This window comes from Acyrthosiphon pisum, chromosome A1 (genome assembly GCF_005508785.2).
Source record: "Acyrthosiphon pisum isolate AL4f chromosome A1, pea_aphid_22Mar2018_4r6ur, whole genome shotgun sequence".
NCBI classification, from domain to species: Eukaryota; Metazoa; Arthropoda; class Insecta; order Hemiptera; family Aphididae; genus Acyrthosiphon; species Acyrthosiphon pisum.
This window is the reverse complement of record NC_042494.1, coordinates 27,223,380-27,246,411: the sequence shown is the minus strand read 5'-3', so window position 1 is coordinate 27,246,411 and position 23,032 is coordinate 27,223,380. Positions and strand designations below refer to the sequence as shown.

The 23,032-nt window shown below is 26.9% G+C and overlaps 3 protein-coding genes across 4 annotated transcripts in view; all 3 read right to left on the bottom strand.

The window, feature by feature from the left end:
* Positions 1-23,032, bottom strand: part of LOC100161313 (uncharacterized protein C34C12.4) — a 110,758-nt gene that overhangs the window by 55,286 nt on the left and 32,440 nt on the right. The gene's annotated exons all lie outside the window — the stretch shown is intronic.
* On the bottom strand, positions 985-10,700 carry LOC100159970 (amyloid protein-binding protein 2). Of its 2 annotated transcripts, none has more exons than XM_003247451.4 (13): positions 10,618-10,700; positions 8,762-8,905; positions 8,509-8,697; positions 6,360-6,467; positions 6,145-6,268; positions 5,944-6,079; positions 5,695-5,866; positions 5,369-5,623; positions 5,174-5,298; positions 4,966-5,096; positions 1,597-1,781; positions 1,371-1,536; positions 985-1,298 (listed from the first exon to the last, which is right to left on the bottom strand). In XM_003247451.4, exons 1-13 carry the CDS (start codon positions 10,672-10,674, stop codon positions 1,051-1,053), a joined length of 2,040 nt encoding a protein of 679 aa, XP_003247499.2. In that variant the 5' UTR covers positions 10,675-10,700; the 3' UTR covers positions 985-1,050. The 2 variants fall into 2 exon arrangements, with proteins under 2 accessions (XP_003247499.2, XP_001944165.3); XM_001944130.5 differs by having other exon boundaries at positions 4,933-5,096; positions 10,618-10,698.
* Positions 17,027-18,748, bottom strand: LOC100159268 (neuferricin). Its single transcript, XM_001946292.5, has 4 exons — positions 18,174-18,748; positions 17,935-18,075; positions 17,571-17,760; positions 17,027-17,494 (listed from the first exon to the last, which is right to left on the bottom strand). Exons 1-4 carry the CDS (start codon positions 18,466-18,468, stop codon positions 17,308-17,310), a joined length of 813 nt encoding a protein of 270 aa, XP_001946327.2. The 5' UTR covers positions 18,469-18,748; the 3' UTR covers positions 17,027-17,307.

Below are 23,032 nucleotides of genomic sequence, written 5' to 3'. Positions count from 1 at the left end.
GAAAATCACGTTATCAAATCCCCTTAATAATTAAAGACAACGAGTTAGGTACCATTAAATTTATTTTTATGTAATCAGAATACACATTTATTCTAAAAATGTTATAGGTAGTGGGTACATAAATACATCTTATCTATACATATTAAATAATGATATAAATTGTACTATGCAACTAGCATGCAAGTATAGTCTTTTGACAAAATTAATTGTCAAATTATATACGCATTATTGCTTGCTTATAATAATTTATTTAATTATTTAAACAATTACATTAAATATATCAATTAATTATTAATATTAAAATTAAACAAAATTAAATTAAAAAAAAAATTAATTTTTAAAATTATTAACACATATTATTATGTTTTTAATAACTACTATGCATTTCTTTTTAAAAATATGCGGAATTACTTTAATTTGTTCATAGATAATATTTAATCAATTGCAAAACTGGATACTACAGTTTGTAGATAATTAAGTAAGTCTAAATCAAAAATAATTCCACTATACTCTGAAATATTGTTAATGACCATAAAAATGTTATTAAAAAAATAATATTATATATGCATCACTGAAATTCAACAATATAGAATATTTTTATGTATGTAGACCAAACACAAATATTATAATTTAAAAACATTACTGTTGGATGAATATAAAAAATATAGGTTATAATATAATCAATAAATATACTTGTCATGAGTTATCTTAAAAATCTCATATTAGGACCTCAGGTAAATGTCCTATGACCTTAAGTAATGACACAAGTATATTGTACAGGATATTAATTTGATTATCAAATAATAATAACAAATTTACAATTATCTGATAGCATAAATTTATAAATACAACTTTGTATTTCTATTAGCTTAAAAATAATAGTAATGCACAAGCAATATTAACATGATAAAAAAAATACAATATTGAACACTCAGAATAAAATATTATTGATATTACTTTTGTAGACACAAAATTAAATATCAATCAATACTATATTTAAACATAGAATTTTTTTTTTTAGTTTCCTAATTATTTTTACATTTAAATTTATTACTTGTCACAAGCGCATTCATTAAGTATGCATTTAAATTTTTCTAAACTTAAATCGTCTTTAGTACAGTTTTCATCAATTGCAGTGTGTACCTGATGTAACCAAGCTTCACGTGTTTCATGAAACCTTAATATATTTTCATTATATTGATTGTACTTTTCAGTATTATTTAGTTCACGATAAACTTCTACTAATCCTTGGAAATCATACAGTAATCCTGTGTACTGGCGACCATAGGTAGTTTCATCTAGATTAAAATAATTTTGATCCTTATATATTTTGATACTTTGATAAAATTATAAGATTTGGTTTAACTTACATATAGTTTTTGAACGCAAATAAAGTTCTTCGGCATCTTGATATTTTTTTAACTGATATGTGTACAAACTAGCCAAGTGACCTAAAGATAGAGCCACTTCAGGATTGTCTTTACCTAAAATTGATTCTTTGATTTCAATAGCTTTTAAATGCATTTGTTCAGATTGCTGTAAACATTAACAATTTAAAATTCAGTAATTTAAAGATAAAAAGATTTTTAATATTACCGTATATTTTTCCTGGCTTTGATAAAGTCTTCCTAGATTGCAGTATGATTTTGCTGTAAGCAGGGCTTTCACTCCAACTGCTTGTAAAGAAACTTTTAACGCTTTTAAATGGAGGGCTTCGGCTTCATTTAACATGTTCTTCTTCATTCTTTCCAACAAACGCTTTATTCCATCAGCTTGTAAATCTGAAAAAAACATAATTTTATTCTTAAGGGCATTTATTTATAATTCAACTATCCAAATAATGCTTCATTAATTTTTTTAATGTATACTAAACATATATAAAGTATCTTATTAAAAATATGCATACTTTATTGAGGTTTTTAATAATAAATTGAACTGGTCTACTAATAAGTAAATATTATAATAGAATGCACTCTAATAATTCAACCACAATTGCTGACAAATCTGACCAAGTATTTTTACTATTTATGTTTTTCTTTCTAACGTGGTAAACCACTGGTTTGCAAATTGTGGTACATGGAAGACTGTGTGGTCTTCAGACAGTATGGAAAGTTGATAAATTAATATTTTTACTTAAATGGTTGTAACGAATCTAATATTATTTTATGTTTTGTGTAAATACTAAATAGGTACTAAATATACTGTTAAATGTACCTAAATTATTATTTTTAAATATTGTTATTATAAAACATGTATTAAAATGTTGAATAGTTCTATTTTTAATCATTGGTGGTAAGCAATATGCTGATTCATAATACACAAGAGTGGTATGAAAAAAAAAAATTGAGAATATTTGAGGTAGACAATACCTATATTCCTTTCACAAAGAAAATATAAATGCACATAAACTAAAGATAGCCGTTCTTGACGCAGCACCATCTATAATAACTAGGGTTCAAAAAGAAGGCAATAAAATTATAAATAATAAAAAGTACTTAAAATGCAAATAAGGCATTTTAAATTTATAATTTATAAATAAAAAACAATTAAAAAATGTAATAGGTTTTTTTCACCAGTGCCTAATTTGTGTGGGAAAAAAAATGTACAACCATATTGTTACACTAGAATACTTGAACAAACTGTGTTCAGTTAAGCATTGACCATTGATGGTTTGAATTTAAAATATTTTTGTGCATAGAAAATAACACACCCATGTGACTTGACTATGCGAATACTTTTTAGTCATTACAAGTATTTTTAAACATATCATCAACAAAAGCGTAGTCCACACAAGCTTTTACCAAGCACCATAAAAATGAATACAATTTTGTGATCAATTGATAATTTAACACAAAATATAAAAGACAAAAAAGCAAAAATAATGTTTACCCATTAGCATAGAAATTAAATGAAACACATTTTTATATAAGAATTATTTTCCTATCTTTATCCAAAATAAAAAGGTATTTGTCTTCAAATCCAAACCCTAATGATAACTGATTGAGAATAGAATGGAGATGATAAGAGAACGACCCATAGTTGTGTGCGCGAAATGGTCATATTCTCTCGATGGACATAGTATAGGCATTTCCTGACTAAATTTATTGTTTTCATAAATAATTCTCTACTTATAGCCATCAAAAGCAAATTTTAACACAAGACCGGATGATAACCTACAGTAAATTATGTATGAGGAGTTGATTATAAACTTATAAAGTTTACAGTTTCTTGGTAATTCTAATACATTCTATAAGACAATTTGACACCATTCCTTAATCATCAACATATTAAAAAACATATTAAGTACAATATTGAAAATAAATTATCATAGATTCATAACTAGCGGTTTTACGCACTTAAAATCATTAAAATATGCACAAAATAATTATTTAATCATTTTGATTTTATTAAACACAATATTCCAATGTGTATTGTGAATAAATATACAAATACATGTACAGCCTTGATCTCTGGTAAATCTATGGTAACTAATATCTTAGTGTTCAATTAATTATCTATATGTAAATAATTGCATTATTGCATTACTGAAAATGTATGATGAGTTTGAGTAATTAAAAATCAATCATAGGAATACTTGATTCAGTGGAACATGAAATATTTTAATACAGACTTGATAAATATGTCTAGGTGGACAGTTTTCATCACACTTATCTAATTAATCCCTAGTTTGAAACTACTCACTATCTATATGTAAAGTAGTGGATCAGGAATACCTAAAGGTTACATTCTGTTTTAATTTGTTTATAGTATTTATTAATTAATTGTAAACTAATGTATAACTAATATTTTTTAGCCATGCAAATAAATCTTTGCTGATATGAAATAGAAAAGTAGTTCTAGTAAGTAATAACAATACTAATCAACTACAAGCAATATTAAATTATATTTTGAGAATAGCATGTCCTTAAGTCCTTAACATTAAATTAGTTTTTATGTTTATATTTGTCAACAGAAGTACTTAGCAATTTTCCAGTATATGGTTAATAAAATTAATATAATTCAGTACTTAAAACTTTTTAAATAGTATTTGTGGTTAATGACCTAGGTATAACTTTGACATTTAAGCTCTCATTTTATGTCATATATGGCTTGAAGAATTTTTAGTTAAAAAGTTACTTTTGGGGTTCTAACAGTCTAATTTATTTCAAATTATTTAATTTCTTTTAAGTTATACCTATTCTATAATATGGTGGTGCCCATCCCAAAAAAAATTTAATAGGCGGCTCAGATAAGATTCAAAGAAGGTATTTTTCACATTTTAAGTTTTCATATAACTATAGAAGTAGTTTTCCTGCATTATCTAGTGTTAACTACCGAGTTTGAACATGGTCATCTCCTAGATATGAAGCGATCACTGACAGATGCGTCTAGATGCTGAACAGAAATTGACCTTTAAGTTTAGTTGATGAATTTCTGGTTAACTTGCTTTTCTATCTGATATTTTATCCCTCAAAAATTTTATATTTTATTTCTATTCAAACTGATGGTGGAAAAATGTTTGCGTTTGTGGAATTAAAATGCCCATCTTACAATGTTACAGCTAATATTTCATTTCACTTTGACATTATAATTATTAAAACAATAAGACCATTAAATAGAAAATTTGAACCTAGCTAGTACTTAGACATATAGTAGTAATAAGGTCATAAGGACCATAAATTCAATTTCAACTTTAATTACTTTTTTAAAATAGAGAATATAATTCTTAGTGAAAATAATGTAAATTAATAATTAGTAACCATGTGTATAAGACTTCTCATCTTCACATTTATCGATTTAATGTTTTGTAGTGTTTGTATTTCAGTTAACAATTGTTCATTTACCCGTCAGAGGATAATATATAAATTAGTAAATAAACAAAAAATAATAAAATAATAAAATAATAAAATAATAAAAAATAAATGAACAGACCTCGTATACCATCATGAATGTAAATATCGATACCTCTATCCATTATGTCCAATGCTTTTTCTTCTAGTATCAATGCTTTTATCCGTCCAGCATTCACTAATAACATATTGTCATTTGGTAAACCAATTTTTTCCATAATAAATATGCCTTGTAATATGCTTCGCCTAAAGGTAGTCATGATCGTTGGATAAAGTTAAAATTTTTTATTAGATCATCAATGAAAAAATATATTATGTCTTACATAGCTTCATTGAAGTCAGTTGTTGAATAATCGCAAACATATCGAGCATATGCATAATCAACAAAAACAATTGCAGTATGTAAATTGTAATATCCAAATAAATTTCTTCTAGAGTCTAATGCAATCTATAATGTAATAATGATAATATAATTAATGGTATTCTTTTATCATGAGTCTATCACAAACAATTCTTACATAGTAACTATTAATACTATCTTTTGCTAAATCAGCTTTTAATGAGTAGCATGCTTCATTCAATAACAGATCAACATGAATGTTCTGATCAATTTCTTTTTCGTAAGTGTGCAATTGATTTATCAATTTTTTTGCTGTACTCAGTTTGTTCAAAACAGAACAAACCCTAATGGCATGACTTATAACCAGCAGTTTCAAGATATCAGCACTCTTATCCCGAAGTTCATAGACAGCTTTAACTGCCCATGACCAAGCCTAAATAATCACATTTATTATAAAAATATAAAAAAAATTAAATGTTCGTAAAAAATTAAAAAGTATCATACCTCATTAAATTCCATTAATACATAGTAGTATTGTGAAACGGCTACATATGCATACGCTATACACAATGTTCTTCCTTCTATTTTTTCAATAATATCAATTGTCTGTAGCATATGTTGTAATACTATTTTAGATTCATCAAAATTATGGTAGTTTGATACTACTAATAACCACCTAGAGATAAAAAATTATTTTTGTTAAATCAACTATTATTTTAAATGAGTTAATTTGTAATTCAAGATTTTTTTAACTTGGTTAGACATTGAATAATTTTGACCAATTCTAAATTTCGATCAGGACACATCCATTTTGTAGTTATTATTTTGTATGTATGCGATAAGACTAGAGCACATTCACTGAACCAGCCGGCATCACCAAGAAAAAATCCTATTTTTCAACCACAATTTCAATAGATTTTCAAAATTAAAAAAAAAAAATCTAATTTTACAAACCTAATTTGAGACCTTGTTCAATATGATGAACATTTATATTGTCATTGTCATCTTCTATTTCTATTTTTATCCATTCATCAGCCAAATGTTGGGGAAATTTAAATCCATTAATTTGTACACAAATCTAAAAAAATAAATAATAAATATTTTATGTATGTAGTATAATTTATATAACTACTGCTAACTGTTTTAGTTTTGTTTTATTCATATATTACCTGGAAAATAGTGAACAGCTGACTTCGATAATTGGTGACATCTACCAATTTTGAAAACAAAGTTAAGTTGAAATAATTAGAAAAATTGAAACAATCAACAAATTTGGTCTAAAAAAATTCAAAATATATTAAAAATAACAATTAAACTTTTAGTTCTAAAATTTTTTTTGAGATATAAGTTATAATAGCACAAATAGGGGAGGCTATAAGGGCTAAGCCCTCCCAAAAATGTCCATAGCCCCCCCAAATCCCAAACGCTATTTACGCCTATGGACATAACATTTTTAGTTAAATTAAAAAAAGTTAAACACTTAAGTATTATCTATAAATGAACAATTATTTGAGAAACGACGTAAGCCACAAAAAGGTGATTCAGAGATAACAAGAAAAAACTGTTTAACTTTTCTAATTCCAAAAATAAAATTAATAAGGTTTTGACTTTAATTTTACAAAGTTCACAAAAAAAGCAATAATAGTTTTGCTGTTTTATTATAAAAATAATAATTTAAATTAGAAGATATAAATCTTAATTTGAACAAAAAATTGAAAATACATAAATTATATTAATAATTACATTTTGTTAGAAAATTAATGTAACTCACCACATGTTAATCTTATATTTTAAGAACATGGTTTACATATTTCATGGAAATAAAAGTTCTTTTATGATAAAATATTTTTAAATACTATTTTTATTTTTTAGATTAATGACAAATAACTTTCATATTATGACTTAAAATATTCAACGACTCAACTTCAAGTTATTAAGAAATAAGAAAGATTAGGTTAGGTGACATTGTGACAAATAATAATCTCCAACTTTATTTTGTTTAAATTATCAAAAATCTACAATAAGTATAGAACATCTATGATAAATGTATGTTAGGTCCTATATGTGGAAATTGGTAGTTTTTGAAAAATATTCATGACGTTTTAACTACAATGTATTTATATAATATGTAATAATTTAATGGATGTATTATTTTTATTGATTCTGTGAAACCTCTATTTATGGACATCGGACACATCTCAATGTAAAACATTTTAAAAATCCCACTAAATAAATACTTGTATAATATTAAGTGAATATCAAAATTAGATTATATAAATTTTTTTAATTTAAACTGAATCAGGAACAAATTTGTACATTTGATAATATTTTACTTAATTTCTTGAATAAGATGCCACCCATTAGTGACATTTAGATTGGTGTTTTGTTAATGGTAATATTAAGGAGAGGTATTTAATGTAAATGGTCACGACACCATTTCCTTTTGAGTCTACATTGTGGATTTCCAGGCAATGAGAAGGTATGTAGCTGTTTTATTAGTGGATTAGGGTGATTTTCTAGTCTATCAAAAAAACGTTTGTAAAAAGTTTTACTTCGGCTATAACAGGTAGAATACCTAGATCTTGGTGGAGAGTTAAATTAAAGACAAAGAAGGGAGCGTTAGTAATTTTTTTAAGAGTAATATTCTCAAAGACACGAATTTTGTTTAAATTTGATTTTTTGGCCGATCCCCAGAGTTGTAATCCATATGTCCATATGGGTTTTAGGAGAGTTTTATATACAAATATTTGGTTTCGATAGTATTTTAAGTATTTATTTTGATAACTATTCTTATTTTAGATATTGAATTTCAAGCATGCATAGATAGGTACTCATTTCAAATCTTTCAGAAGAAGTTGCTACAATTTGGCCTCCACAATAATTTATTTAATTTATATTATTTTGATTTTAAGTTATAAAATGATTAGAGACATATTTGTAGATGTACCTAACCACAATATTATGGTCTTATTTTTTCCTGTGGATGATTTTATACATAAATAAATAAATAAATAAATTACTTATAATGACCTGATTATAACGTATGTTGAGACTTAAATATCTGGTGTGAAAATATATGCTTAATAGATGATATTAATAAGTATGGATTTTTTGATCACAGTGCAACTAGCAACCAGATAATAAGTAAGTAATGTTAGATAATTATTATTTATTAGATGTTTTATCCAAAAATAACTTTTCTCCGGAATTAAATCTATGCAAAGTACAGAGTACCAAATACTGACCTAGTTTATGAGGAATAGAATAACACAACACTACAATAATTAGATAGGTACAATAAAAAAATATGTTAGTCACTTGTTGTATGGTGGCAAATCCTTCATGAGTTTCAGAACTCATCTGTCTATAAGAGACAGGCGCTACATAGCCTGAATTTTGTAATGACATTTGAGCAATTTCACGTCCCCGATTAATTGAAGAAAGTTCACTATCTTTGAGCTTATGATTATAGATAAACTTTTCGCAACCGTCGTTTACACGTAAAATCTATAAAAAACAATTGACAATTTTATTTTTAAAATATAATTTTTTTTACTTAAGTATTTCTAACCTTCCATATCATTTGTAAACTGATTGATGGTGGTAACCACTTTAACACATTTTTCAGGATGTCTTCGTTCATGGAATCACAAAACTGATTTAATGACTTATTGTAAAGTGACTCAACATTAGGACTAGAGTTACTCATAATGGTCTAGAGGATATAAATATTTCAATAAAAAAATATCTCTTAATGTATTAGTGGTGTGCACCACATTCAAAACTACTGTCGGTGAAACAAATTAGTATATTATTATAATATTATGCCAGTTTGATGAAGACTTCATTTAAAATTAATTTGTGTATTATTTTCACTCAATTGAGGCTAAACTACTACTTAGAACTAAGAATTAAAAGCAATTCGACATCAAAATATTTCCATCTGGAATTATTTAATTGTCTAATATGTCTTTATGTCTTGAATCTTGTGTTATCACCGTAACACTTTTATCAGTGACGCTGATAACGTTGTATTCTTATATTAAATCACGGTCTTAGAAGATCTTGACAGTATATTAAATAATTATATTTTATAAATTCTATATTATTTTTTACAGTGTTCCTCCGCAACGTTAAACGTTAGGGCTATGGCACGAATTAAGATATACAATAATAGGAACGGAAAGGTCTTATCAATGTTTTTCTGAATCCGCCTGCTTCTCACGTTGCGGCTAAACTACTAGCGCTTTATATGATTGTTGTGTTAACCGGGAGAATAATGAACTATTAGTTCCTTGTTCTCCCGGTTAACACAGAACAGTCCTACACAGCGCTAGTAGTCTAGCCGCAACGTGAGAAGGTGCGGGTTTCACTTATCATAAGTTCGTTTCATATGGTAACATTTAACAATAATTGTAACAGAGTTATAGTAAACGAGCAAATTTTTTGGGTCTGAAAATCTATTTTAAAAACCATCTGATGTCTACAGTTTTTGTACTAAATTATTGAAGTTTAAACATTTTGGAGAACGTTTGCTTTAAAAATAATTGTATTTTACATTGACTCAAACTATTATATTTTAATATTTGTCTGGCAGAACTGTAATATTTATTATTATTTATTTTGCAGTCTTCATTTAATTTACTGGTTACAGGCCTAAAGATATAGATATAATATATTGTCCTGTTGGTATAGTAGGTACTATTACATTATTATAGACTATTATGGTAGTAGCTAATACCATAAATTGATTATAAATACTTGTATTTATAATCAAATATCAATGCTGATACTTATAACACTATAATAAGTAGTAGGTAAATAATGACTACCTACCTATCAGTATTCAGCTACCTTCACAAGCAAAATTAAAAATTAATTACCTATCTGTATACCACTTATTTAACGAAGTTTTGAATGTTAACAATTAATATAAGTAGATAGGTAGGTACATCAAAATGAATTAAATTAAATTTTGTATAAAAACGTTTAAACACATGATTTAAAAAATCGTTCCAATCGTTGCTTTTAAACAATATAGCCAATAGGAATTTAATAATGACGGTTATCTATAGACAAAAAATATAGAAAAAAATTAGTGTACCTACTTGAGCAAATTATATATGTGGGTATCTAAACTGGGTGATTAAAAAAATATATATAGCACATTGGATATATAACATACATATTATAATAATTAATAGGGCATCGTATAAGGAAGTAAAAATGTTCCTATTTCGATTGTTTAAAACAAACCAGACTTCAGGAATTTCCTTAAGGACTTGGACACTATAGTATAGATACACAGCTGTAGCAAGAGTGTTAGAACTTAGAAATAATCTAAGATCATCAAAAGGTAAAAATCACCAAATATATTTAGTATTTAGTAATCATAAATATAAATAATATAATACACGTGGTAAATACCTTTATAGGAAATGGGTGTACCGTGTACACAATGAAAACGAAATAAACGTCAAACATAGACTAGCGTGAAAATTGCCAATAGTATTATTATTTAATTACTAATGCGCACATTTGCCGGTTTATCAAACATCGATAAGGTTAAGCATTTATTATATTAAATATTAATATCTATTATTTATGTGTTTTGCACTTGACAGTTGTCTGTACATTGAACACAATACATAATATACCTATAGACATAGGTTATATTGCGGTTATACATACCTAATATATATTATACAGCAGTGGCGTAGCGAACTTTAAATCATATGGAAGCAAACAAATTATTTATGACCTATACCCCACCCAACTCCAACTGATGTATACGATACTCATAATATGCTCAAATAAGGGGGTTGGGGTAGCACCCAAAATAAAGTTCAAAGACTGACCGTGTGTATGGGCTTTATGAGGTTATGACCCACCACCACCCCCCTGCAGAAACCAGAAGCAATTGCTTCTGAAAAACATGATTCGCTACGCCACTGTTATACAGTACAGAGACACGTAGTACCTATAATCTATACGTAGCCACGTAGGTACTAGGTATATATATATATATATATATATATATTGTATGAACTACCATTATTATACAAATGCGGTTACAATAACAATGTTATGTATATAGACATGTAGTATGTAGTATACCTATATAAAATATAAATATTGTAGATAGCTACAACACAGAAATAATAAACCTACAATTATGATTTTAAATAATAGCAAAGAAAAAAAATAAATGCTTAAACGCATTTTATTGTGTACCATTGCCTTTAAATATAATAATTAATTGTGCAAACAATAACTAGGTATTGCATCTGTATATAAAGACTTATATAAATTGCATAATACAATAAATAATAAGTACACAGAGGTATTATAGTAGTGTATCTAGGATTTTTTCAAGGGGGGATATACGATTTTTAATAGACATTCAGTATACACATATTATATTCATATTATTATATACATCATACATGTTGTATTGTGTACAAAATTTGGTCTTCGGGGGGGGGGGGGGGATATTACCCTCATATCACCCGTAGATATGCGTATATATATATATATACATATTAAGTTATTATTATATAATATATTAGTATGGGATAAATATATAAGGGTTTTTTGGTATTTTTTTTTCGGAAATCTATATATTTCAACGAGTTAAGTACAATGGTACAATCAGAATTTGTTGGTCAGACTTAGTTCCAATGTTATTATAACTTTTTGTCATTTTGAAGTTTGCAATTTTTATTACTTTTTGTCTACGCAGATTATTCCACGAATCTATTCGAAAAAGTAAATTTTAAAACTTTATAAATAGTTTGTTATTATTTATTTATATGTACGCACTATGCGTCTATGAATACATATTTTATACATGTTCCTATATTGTTATTGTTCCTACTTCTATTATAAAGATTAACTGATCACAATGGTTGAACTAAGAGGTTTTTATGATATAAGCCATTTTTTTGGTGGGTGGTAGGAGTGGTTGTTGGGGGTAAATGTTTCAATCCCCCTCTACAAACATGACCAGATTACGCCACTGCTATACCTACCTACTGATTTAAAATAATTGTTGTCCATAATTTTATAATAATGAACAAATAATATGAGGGTTGATATGGCCATATGGGAAAATAATATTCATTAAATATTGATTTATGTATAACCTATTATAGGTATTGACGTATTGTCCTATGCAGGGGCGTAAAAATACAAAAAAATGTATATCCCCCCCTCCCCCCCAGGACAAATTCCTAATTACGCCACTGGTCCTATATGGTAAAAGGTATAACTACTATTAACTATACCTACTTAATTAACTAGGCACAAGGCCGAATCCAGAAATTTTTTTCGGTGTGATGTACAAAACATGTATAGGTGAATCATTTTTAACAAATTTGAAGTAAAAAACGATCTGACATATTTTTCACAGTCTGGCAGACTGTCAATTATTATAATCAATAATGCAATTTTTAATTTGCACAAATTTAATGTTGTTGTTGTTGTTATTCGTCGCGGACCATCAACCGCCAACCGGCACGATAGTGGTCGTCGTCACTATTGTCCATAACAAATATTAATAATTATAAGTATATTATTATAATTTGTAACCTACAGACCATAATATTTTCATATAGTACAAAACAGTCAATATTCAATTTAATTGGAATTTTAGTCATTTAATACTAAAAATATTTATTTTGGTGTTAAAATTAAATAATTGATTTAAACGTTTGTAAAATATTTATAATATATTTCAGCCTTCAGGGGGGTCCGAACCCCTTGGATCCCCCCAGATACGGCTTTGGGTTTGGTTAGATATATATTGTAAAATGTCATTAATAGCCAGTATAATATATAATTTTTTTTAATATTTTGTAAAAAGCTTCAATTACATAGATTTTTAGCCCACATTAACTTAATATTTATACAAAGAGGTATTAAAATGCAATACAAATATTGACACGTAAAAAAATATTATAAATTATAAGCTTAGGTATATAAAAAACATAATTATTTATTATATTACATTTCAATCCGAAAATCGAATTATCATTCACACCAAACATTTGAGACTTACAACTTGGAAAATAAATTATGATTCATTTGACACTATAATTTAATTTGGCATTGTACCTATTTTATTCGTAATTTTGTTGTCAACTTTCATAATGTACTACTGTATAGTGTATAGTGTATTAGTATTACTGTTGGTATACCATTAAGAATACCAACATTAGCGGCCAACGAGTAAATGCAAAATAGAATTAATTAAAAATAATATGCCTTTAATATTTTGTTTACCATATATATTATATTATATCATAATATTTAATAAATAATAATTTCATCTGTTTCAGTTCATATTAATTTTATCCATGTTATTATATGGGTTACCTATCATTATTTTAAGTGCAACTATTTCTGTAAGAATCGATGATTCTTTTTTTTTACATTGGTAAACTAATAACTAAATTATAGTGGATATATACATTTATACTTCATCGAGTTAAACGTAGGTACTTAAACTCTTATACTTACGACTGAATAGTTGTTAAAACAACATTAAATATTAAAATGATTTGTAATCTTATTGGCAAGCTTTTAAGTTTAAATGCATATATAAATATATTATATTGCAAGAATCTACAAGATTATAATATTATTATTAATCTAAAATACAAACTTAATATTATGAACAACACGTCAACACGCACGCGTCTTGAAGTCACATTCAAATATTGGTCACTATTATTTATATAGGTACGTCATGATACATCGTTCATAAAAAAAGAATAGAAGATATATTGCATGATTATAATTTATAATTCATATATATTTAAAGATAAATAGTTTAAGTTAAATCTTGGGTTGTCATTGTCAAAAAATATCTTCAGAAATAAATTTAAATGCATGCAATAAGGATATGGTAAATAATATTGAGATACCTATACTTAAATATCGTACCTATAGTATATAAATTATACTTATAAGTTATATTTTATACATATGGACATTGGACACTGGTGTACCTACTGTACACCTATATAAATTATAATTCTATATATCCACCTAGGTATTTGTTATACGCATGTCACATACATATTACTTATTAGTATATTACCTACTTATATATAGCAGAGATTATATTATATTTAGGTCACCTGGCATAGGCGCAAATTGGGGGGGGGGCTCTAGGGGCTAAGCCCTCCCAAAAATGTCATACAATGTTCAAAATTCATATTTATGAAGTTACTTTATTTTTTTATTAAGCTGTAACGTGGGCTAGGAGGGAAATATGGATTCCCATTAATGCCTCCCCTTATGGATTATAGGTACCTAATAAGCATTAAAAATTATTTCACACCCTCAAACGTCAGATTTAACATAATATTTTTATGAAATTTATTATGATAGTTAACTTGGCAATAATAATCTTGGTCTCTATGATGGCGGCAACGAGAACATTTTATCAAACAAAACTGCAATAATCACATTCTTTAACGTTAGGTACGTCGATACCAATACGTTACACACTTATACGCGGTAATAACCAAACTTAATCATTTCTTACACGTATTCTGAGCACGGATCAATATATCTACCAGTGGCGTGCTTAGGGGGGGGAGGTTAGAGGTTAAATCCCCCCCCCCTTATTGTCTTTTTTTGCCGACCTAAAGAAAACCAATTATGAGTTATTACAGCTTTTAGTCATTAATTTTTTATTAATTTTAATTTTATTCGTTGAGTCAACAAGCTTGAAATTTAATACGAGACTCTTAATATACCTATTCTTACAATAGCAAATTGAAAAATGTACAAGTACAGTCACAATTTTTTTTATAAGCATTTAGTTCGATTTTGACCAATTACGAAAAAATCACGAAAATGTACAAATTATTTTGAGTTAGAAATTCATAAAAAAATTTATTTTTAAATCTAACTATCTAAGATTTGATAATTTAATAATGTCTACCTTTATCAAAATAAAATGTTTACCGGAAAGTCAAATTAAATTTTTATGAGCGTTTGAAGATCAAATTTTAACATCAATGGATATTCACTCGAACTCATGTAGCGATTTCCTTAAATTGTATTTTTTTTATATATGTATAATATATAACAATACATTTTTATTTGTTTGGTCAAAAAGCATTAAAATATAATACACATTTCGATAAAATGTATCAAACTTAAAATTTAAAATGCGGGTAAGTGGATGTCACTCTGCTGTATAGTAGGTTACAAGTGGGTCAAATGTATAATGGATTGTATTAAACTTGAATTCAATGATATATGATAATTTGTATTTGGCAAATTTGGCAAATGCTTGGATTTTTTATACCATTTAACTATTTAAGAAGTGTTTTGTATTTTATATATTAGTATGGAACTGCCAATTTCAGTCAGATTATTATATATTTATATCATTATTATATACAAACCACGACACAAAGTAACGTCATAATATTAATTTGCAATTTTATTGCTGAATTCAATACATTTTAGTATTACTGTAATTTATATCAAGCTCAATAGGTAGTAGGTACGTGTTTATTTATGTAATAATTTAATATTCTGTTTTATATAAGTAATTAAATATTTCCAAGTTTTAATACTAGGTTGGCACTTACTTTGATCTATTTATTATTTTTATTTGTAATCTAATAATAATATAGTACTATCTGTAAAGTACTATTTTTTTTACGATAAACACAAGTGATGTTGACTGATAAGAAATATTAGACAAAATTAAATTAAATTTCCAATATTTCAGACGGGGACTTGTGCGAAGTGGCCATCCATTGATGGAACTTCATAGATATATTTTAAAATAATAAAATATCAAATTTATAACCTACTTATTAATACTGTATAATTATTAAATATGTATTCAATATTATATAAGTGTTTATAAAAAATTATAATAGTTTAATTTCAAACTCAAAACTTTAATAATAGTGACTATTTACACTGTAGATTACGCAGAGTAGTACTACATACGTTAACTGTAAATATTTATGTAGGTAGCTTATACCAAATAATATAAGAGGAACTAGGAAGCACAATATATCTTCTACACATGCTTCAATGAATGATTCCAAACTCATCCTAATCCGCTCATAAATGATCTTTCCATCCTTACACTCCCAGGAAATCATAATCACAGGTTAAAAAGTAAGTGGTGTAGTGGCCTTTTTCAAAACTTTAATATCTAAAGCTTCTAAAAATATTTAATAATTAAAAAAAATTAATCAACCAGCCAAGAGGTACTACTCACTAATGAGTGGCTACTTTAATCATAACTTCAAACATTGATTATAAATACTAATATTAATAATCGTTGCTTATATGTTATAAATACTAATCTTATCATATAAATTATAAACTTACTGTGCTAATTTGTACAGATCGATTATGTTAAATAAAAATATATAAAATAAAAGGTAGCTTAAACATAATTTGGCTTGGCAAAACATCATTATAATATATATACATATTTAATATTATGTTGTGAGCTACATTTATTATTATAAACTAATTGTGGTTAAAATATCTAGTAAACATTTTTAATTAAAAGTTACTAAATTCCAATTTTTTTATTAGTTTAGGGACAGATTAAATATGTGTAAATAGTTTTCATAATATAAATCCTCAAGACATAATCCATTATAACAATATTAACAGCTGGTTTAATGTTCAATATTTTTTTTATATTTTGTATAAAATTTAAAAAAAACTTTATTATTTTATCATTGTTTGTATGACTATTACATTTTTTAAGCCAATAATTATTATAATATTATAATTTATAAGTTATAATCAAGATGTGTTATAAAATAACAACACACAAATCATTAAGTAACTTTTTCCTAGGAATATTTTTGTATATAAAGATTGTAAATATCATAATATAATTGGTACATAGTATAGTTTGTAGGCACATTAATTAAACTTATTCTAAACAATATCATTCAACGGTATACTATAACTTTTCCTATTGTTCACTGGGGTTAACGATTTTGATACTATATGGGAGTTTATCACAGAAAGAACATTTTGCATTTGAATGATACTACAATAGCAATATGGCATAACAAAAACAAGAAATGACACATATTAGTAGATCAAATCAGGTTAACTAATTTTGACGTAACAAGTTGTCGCGTTAACATCACAATCCTCATACTCATTGATATGCATTAGTTCAGTTTTACTTAGAGTATCTAGTTGTACACATGCACAGCGTATAGATAATTTTCCATTTTCATCCAATGATTGTAATTTACGAGGTACTCCAATCCAATTTCTTTGAATGCCACCACTATATATATATAAAAACCAACATTGTATTAAAATCTAAAATAATTAGACAATGTCTTTATTCCTATCGACTTTACCTCAATTTAGTACACCAGACTTTACTTTTTTGATTTTCTTGAACATATTCTATATTACAACTTGGATATCGTGCCATTTCTTCATTTTTAGCTACTTTAGCCATTTTACTTGATTGTATTTTTTCAAACACCAATTTACTGTAATCAGTTTCTTTACCAGATGAATCATAATAACGTCCAATTAATTTTCCTAAAACAAGAATAATATAATATATAAATTAAATAAATAGAACATAACTTGGGTAAGCTTATTAATGTACTTAAGAGGATGTTAGCGCAGCATTTGATTTCTCTCTCTCATCCACACGCAACATCCCCTTAATATTGAATTGGTAGGTGATATAAAAATATTAAATGCAAGTACCAATTTCTTTGTATTTTTTCTTATAAGTATTGATCCAAGTATCCAGTCCTATTAAATCATTTGGATCCATATCACTGACATGATCAGTTAGGTTTTCTTCGTCAAATAAGCCAGTTATAAATGAACGACTGGCATCACGACCTAAAAATATATTGTTTCACACAAAAATAAACAAAATAATATAAATAATAAATTCTTTAAACTTATTTTTAACAGGTGCCTACTACCTAGTTACTTACCAGAAAATCCACTATACGAACCACCGGGTCCATAGAATCTTCTACCCTCTGTCACGTCAAATACAATACCCAGAATAGATAAATATATTTTGCCTCCATCAACACCTTTATAACGACTTAATCGAGTTGTATCGAAAAGAGAACACACTCTCGGTGTGTTAATTAAGAATCGTTCAAAAATCGCGAAGCTACACAGTAAGTTTTGAGCGGGCTCATAGAAAAAGAGCATAGACAATATTAATACTATAATTGTAATACACGAGAAAAAAGTATTTTTTAAATTAAAACCCTCCATATTAACTAATAATTAATATCGTTAGGCGTTAACAATGATTTATTTAAAACAAGATTATAATAATAACTAATAAGTAGGTAACAAGTAATAAGTAATAACCATAGCGATCTTAATATTTAAATATTGAATTTGTCACATAAAACATTGATATTATGACCACGTTAAAAGTTTAGTCCATGCCGCATGAATGTTCATGTAGCCATGATGGTTATGCTTAATAACCGTGCTTATGACATTTGACTGCCACTTTGAGATAACTGATAAGCATGCAGCAAGTTATATAAAGACGCCATCCCCGCGGTAATGATAGCCTGATTGTTATATTCCGTGGTGATAGTGATTTTGTATCACTCTTTATCATCATAGAACAATATAGAAGCGAAACTCGATCAGCTGATTGGGGTCTTGTTTACCTATGAATCTCAAACGTTTTAAAATAAAATAATATTTGAGTTAATTCTATAAAATAAATGTCCAACTATTTTTCTGGTTTATAATGATAATCTTGTATTTTAATAAGCGTCTAAAACCAAAATATTTGGTGACAAAACAATGTTAGACAATTCAATTTATAAGAGATGTTACCTACATTATATAGGTCTATACCAATAGGTATAGAACCAACCTACCAATAGGTCTATAGAGTATAGTTTATAATGAATAGTCAATCTGTTTTTGGTGCATTTTAATAATTGAGTTTCCATTAGCTTGTCGATTATTGATGTTCATAACCTTTATCGTTTGTTGTCGCAATCAACGGTTATTTAATAAACTGTAGGCAGATACTATTTTAGGCCCGGTCAATCAGAAAAAATGGCCTAAAATTCTATCAACTTATTTGAAATTGCAAAAAAAAAATAATTTTGAAGGGTTTTTCGAGAGTAAACATTTTTTATGCGCTAGCACCTATATATATTACGATTTACGATATATGGGTTGTATAAAACGTACATTTTTAAAAATGTTAAGTCATTATAAAGTAATTTTTGGTATTTTTGAGATCATTTATAAGTCATTTTTTTTTTGTGTTAATAAGTCATTTTAACATTTTTTTCGTGTGCATTCTTTAAAGATTTTAGATTTTTAGGTCAATATGTCATTAAGTTAAGGCCCCTATTGGCTATTTATAACTATAAACGAATCACGAGAATTATTGCACAAAACTTAATGTAAAGTAATATTACAATTCAAAACAATATCAATCACAGAAATAGATTAAAATATATCAATAATTATTATCAACTAAAGAATTTCAAAAATAAATATAATTTCTTAAATGATTGATAACGTGTGCGATTATCATGCGACTAAACTTTGTCACCGACTTTTTACCAGTCGACAAATAGGTAGTCGAATGTTTTTCGTTCGACTAAAGTCATACCACAATTTATTCAAGAATACCAAATATTTATTTTCATGCGATAAAAATTTTATCGCATGCGACAAAGTTTATCACGATTTCAAGAATTGGCCCCCTGAAGTCATAAACCTCCAAAAAACATGGAAACGTTGATATCATGAACTAAGAATTAAAGAGTGAGTAAACTGTGCCCACGCTAGTGTAAAAGCTTGTATTCTTCATTTAGGTATATTCGATAACGTAGTTAAAAAATATATTTTGTGTGATTGTGTATACCTATACTGTACACCAATATTATATTCAATGTATAATAAATATTATATTGATCATAACTAAAATAAAATACAATACAAAATGTCAAAAATTATCAGTGTATAGGTGGAATTTTTCATTGCTAATAAGACCGCAATTTGCAGTCATTTTACATGGAGGGATATAGGGGGGGGGGACTATAGTGTTTTTCTAAACTCATTTTTTAAATATAATGTTATAATATAGGTTAAAATGAACACAATTAATGGGGGGGAGGGTTGCCCTAGCCCCCAACTGTAACTCATATTAGTATTTCTTTGCAATTAAATCTAATAGGTATCCATTGTAAATTCAATTTTTAATATAGTGCCTGTGTTTATCTCATAGAGTAATATTAATCTATGGTTTATCCTCGCCTTACACAACACCAATTAAGACCGGACAACGATAACAATCGACGACTGAAGTGACTCGCAGTCCGCGTCACCGTGAAGTAGATAATGTTGACCATCCGCGATCCACCTCCTGTATCACTCAAATAATAATAGTTTCACAAATATACCTGACTTGCAAATTATTTGTTTAGCCATTTACTCGAGCACATATTTTGGATGTGCAGGTTGCTTAGGGACATTGTACATTTCAGTTAGGGTGGGCACCCATGCAACTTAAGCACTACTACACACTTGATAAGCGGTGTGGGTATCGCTGTAGACATATTTTTTATAAATACACTTTTATATGTATAATGTATTTGGATATAAGTGTCAAATATACTACTCATACAAATATATAATATATTAGTGCTATTATCGGTTATGAATTTGAAATGAAAGCATAATCCCTATGATAAAAATATTAATTAATTTTACTTAGGTACCTACTGCTAAATACAGACCGTAATTACAGTGGAGGCTGCAGTCAGAAAGTTTTATTAATTTCATCTATAAATTATTATTATAAATACCTGCAGTTGTAACTTGCATTGCTGCAGCATGGGCACTACGTACTGCGTACACACTACACATATATTTTAAATTGTACTCGGAAAATCTCCCTATCCTCCTGCACGATAGATTATGTACGAGAAAATTATGATTTATTGCCTTATATGCCTGTAGTAGTTTTGTGTTAAATCTTTATTTCAAAAAGTATATTAATATTCTATACCAATACTTAGATTATCATCTACTATACTCTACGGAATTTTAAAATATTTATAGGTAGCCTACCTGGCTACCTATAGTGTATACCTAGTATATAAATTCTATGGTTAGTATGGTATAAGTGTATAACTGCAGTGAGACTTGATATTTTTACAAAGTAATTATACCTATTAGCATTTTCTTGACAGATATAATTTTCAAAATATTTTGGCTCTTTTTTTTTATATGTCTGCTATTTATAGCCATTTAAAATGTTCGTCTTATTTAGTTTTTTGATTATATTGACACTAATGACACTACAAAATGTTTGGTTTTATTCAAAAAGGTAGAACATTTAAAACAAGCCTTAAGTAATAAGCATTATTATAATGCAACCCATTAAATTTATTATATATTTATATATATATAATTTCACATCACCTATTATTATTCCTTAACCAAATTTCCTATTATCACAGTTAGTAATAGGTAGAGTGTAGACATAGGTGGCTAATTCTACACGCGTTGGTATCAATATTGTACCTACACAGTTGTGTGTTGATTTTGACCTGGTTTTTTTTCATATTAATGGATAGTTAAAATATAATTACTGCTCATTGCCAGTTGGATTGCTCATGCAATTTGATTTTTTTTTTATTGATGTTTTAAAATAGTAACTTAATTTCTTTTGATATTTTCATCCCTACCACTAACTTCAAAGACAATATTTATTGTCTATAAGTTATAATTAAATTATACTATTGTTAGTCTTTCAAGTTTCACATTGTTTTAATAATTAGCTACTAGATTGAGCTAGTGGATTATTTTTTGAATGATCCCATTACAATAGGCTGGGAGTGTATCAGTTTCATATTTTTCTATAATATTATTCTTATGATTAAAAGGGCTATAATATAGAATATATTATTGATTATATATGATTGCTATTGATTTAATATGTTTACAATGACGAGTTTCAAAATCTAAAATTTAAAATGTATATTTTGTTAATTTTAGGAAAAAGTGCATATCTACCATTGATGTTTTAATTTTATGACTTACGTATTTTAGTATACTTCACCAGTACCTATTGAAAATATATTTTTATTTAGGGATATTGAACACGTCGACCCTTTCCGAGTCAAGCTATTGATTGTAACGAACCTATGAGATTTCTGGGTAATGCCGTAATGGGATTCTTGAGATTTTCGGTGGACCCAGAACACCCAAAAGGCCAAAACTTGCTACTCATCATATATTTTTTTTATTAATTTATATATTATGTTAATACTCAATAGGTACGTACCGTTGAATGGAGTAAATAGATTAGTGAAAAACTAAAAGTTTAAAGTTAGTCTAAAAAGTAAATAATATTTTGATTTAACTGTGTATTTGTACAAATATAATATGCCTACGTAAAGGTGAATTTTTTTTTTAAATTACAATAAAATAACTATTTTTTTTAAATTTTGTTTGAATATCTAAGTATGCTGTTAACATTTTAACATTAATTAAATGACTAAAAAAAAAGAAATTGTGACTACGTGTAATTCGATATTTTTAGGATGATGTAAGACCGCAATTAAAGTAGTACCTTAGACAAAATTGTCACTTTTTTATAGAGAAAAAAATATGTTATTAGCACTTAGGCATACAAAAAATAATATTAAACAAATTCTAAAATTCCAAGTATAAATAATTTAAAATTGTTAGTTTAAATATTTTAAAATTCCATCGAGTATAGTAGATGATAATCTAAGTATTGGTAGAATATTAATATTTAATTAAATACATCAAAATAACAAAA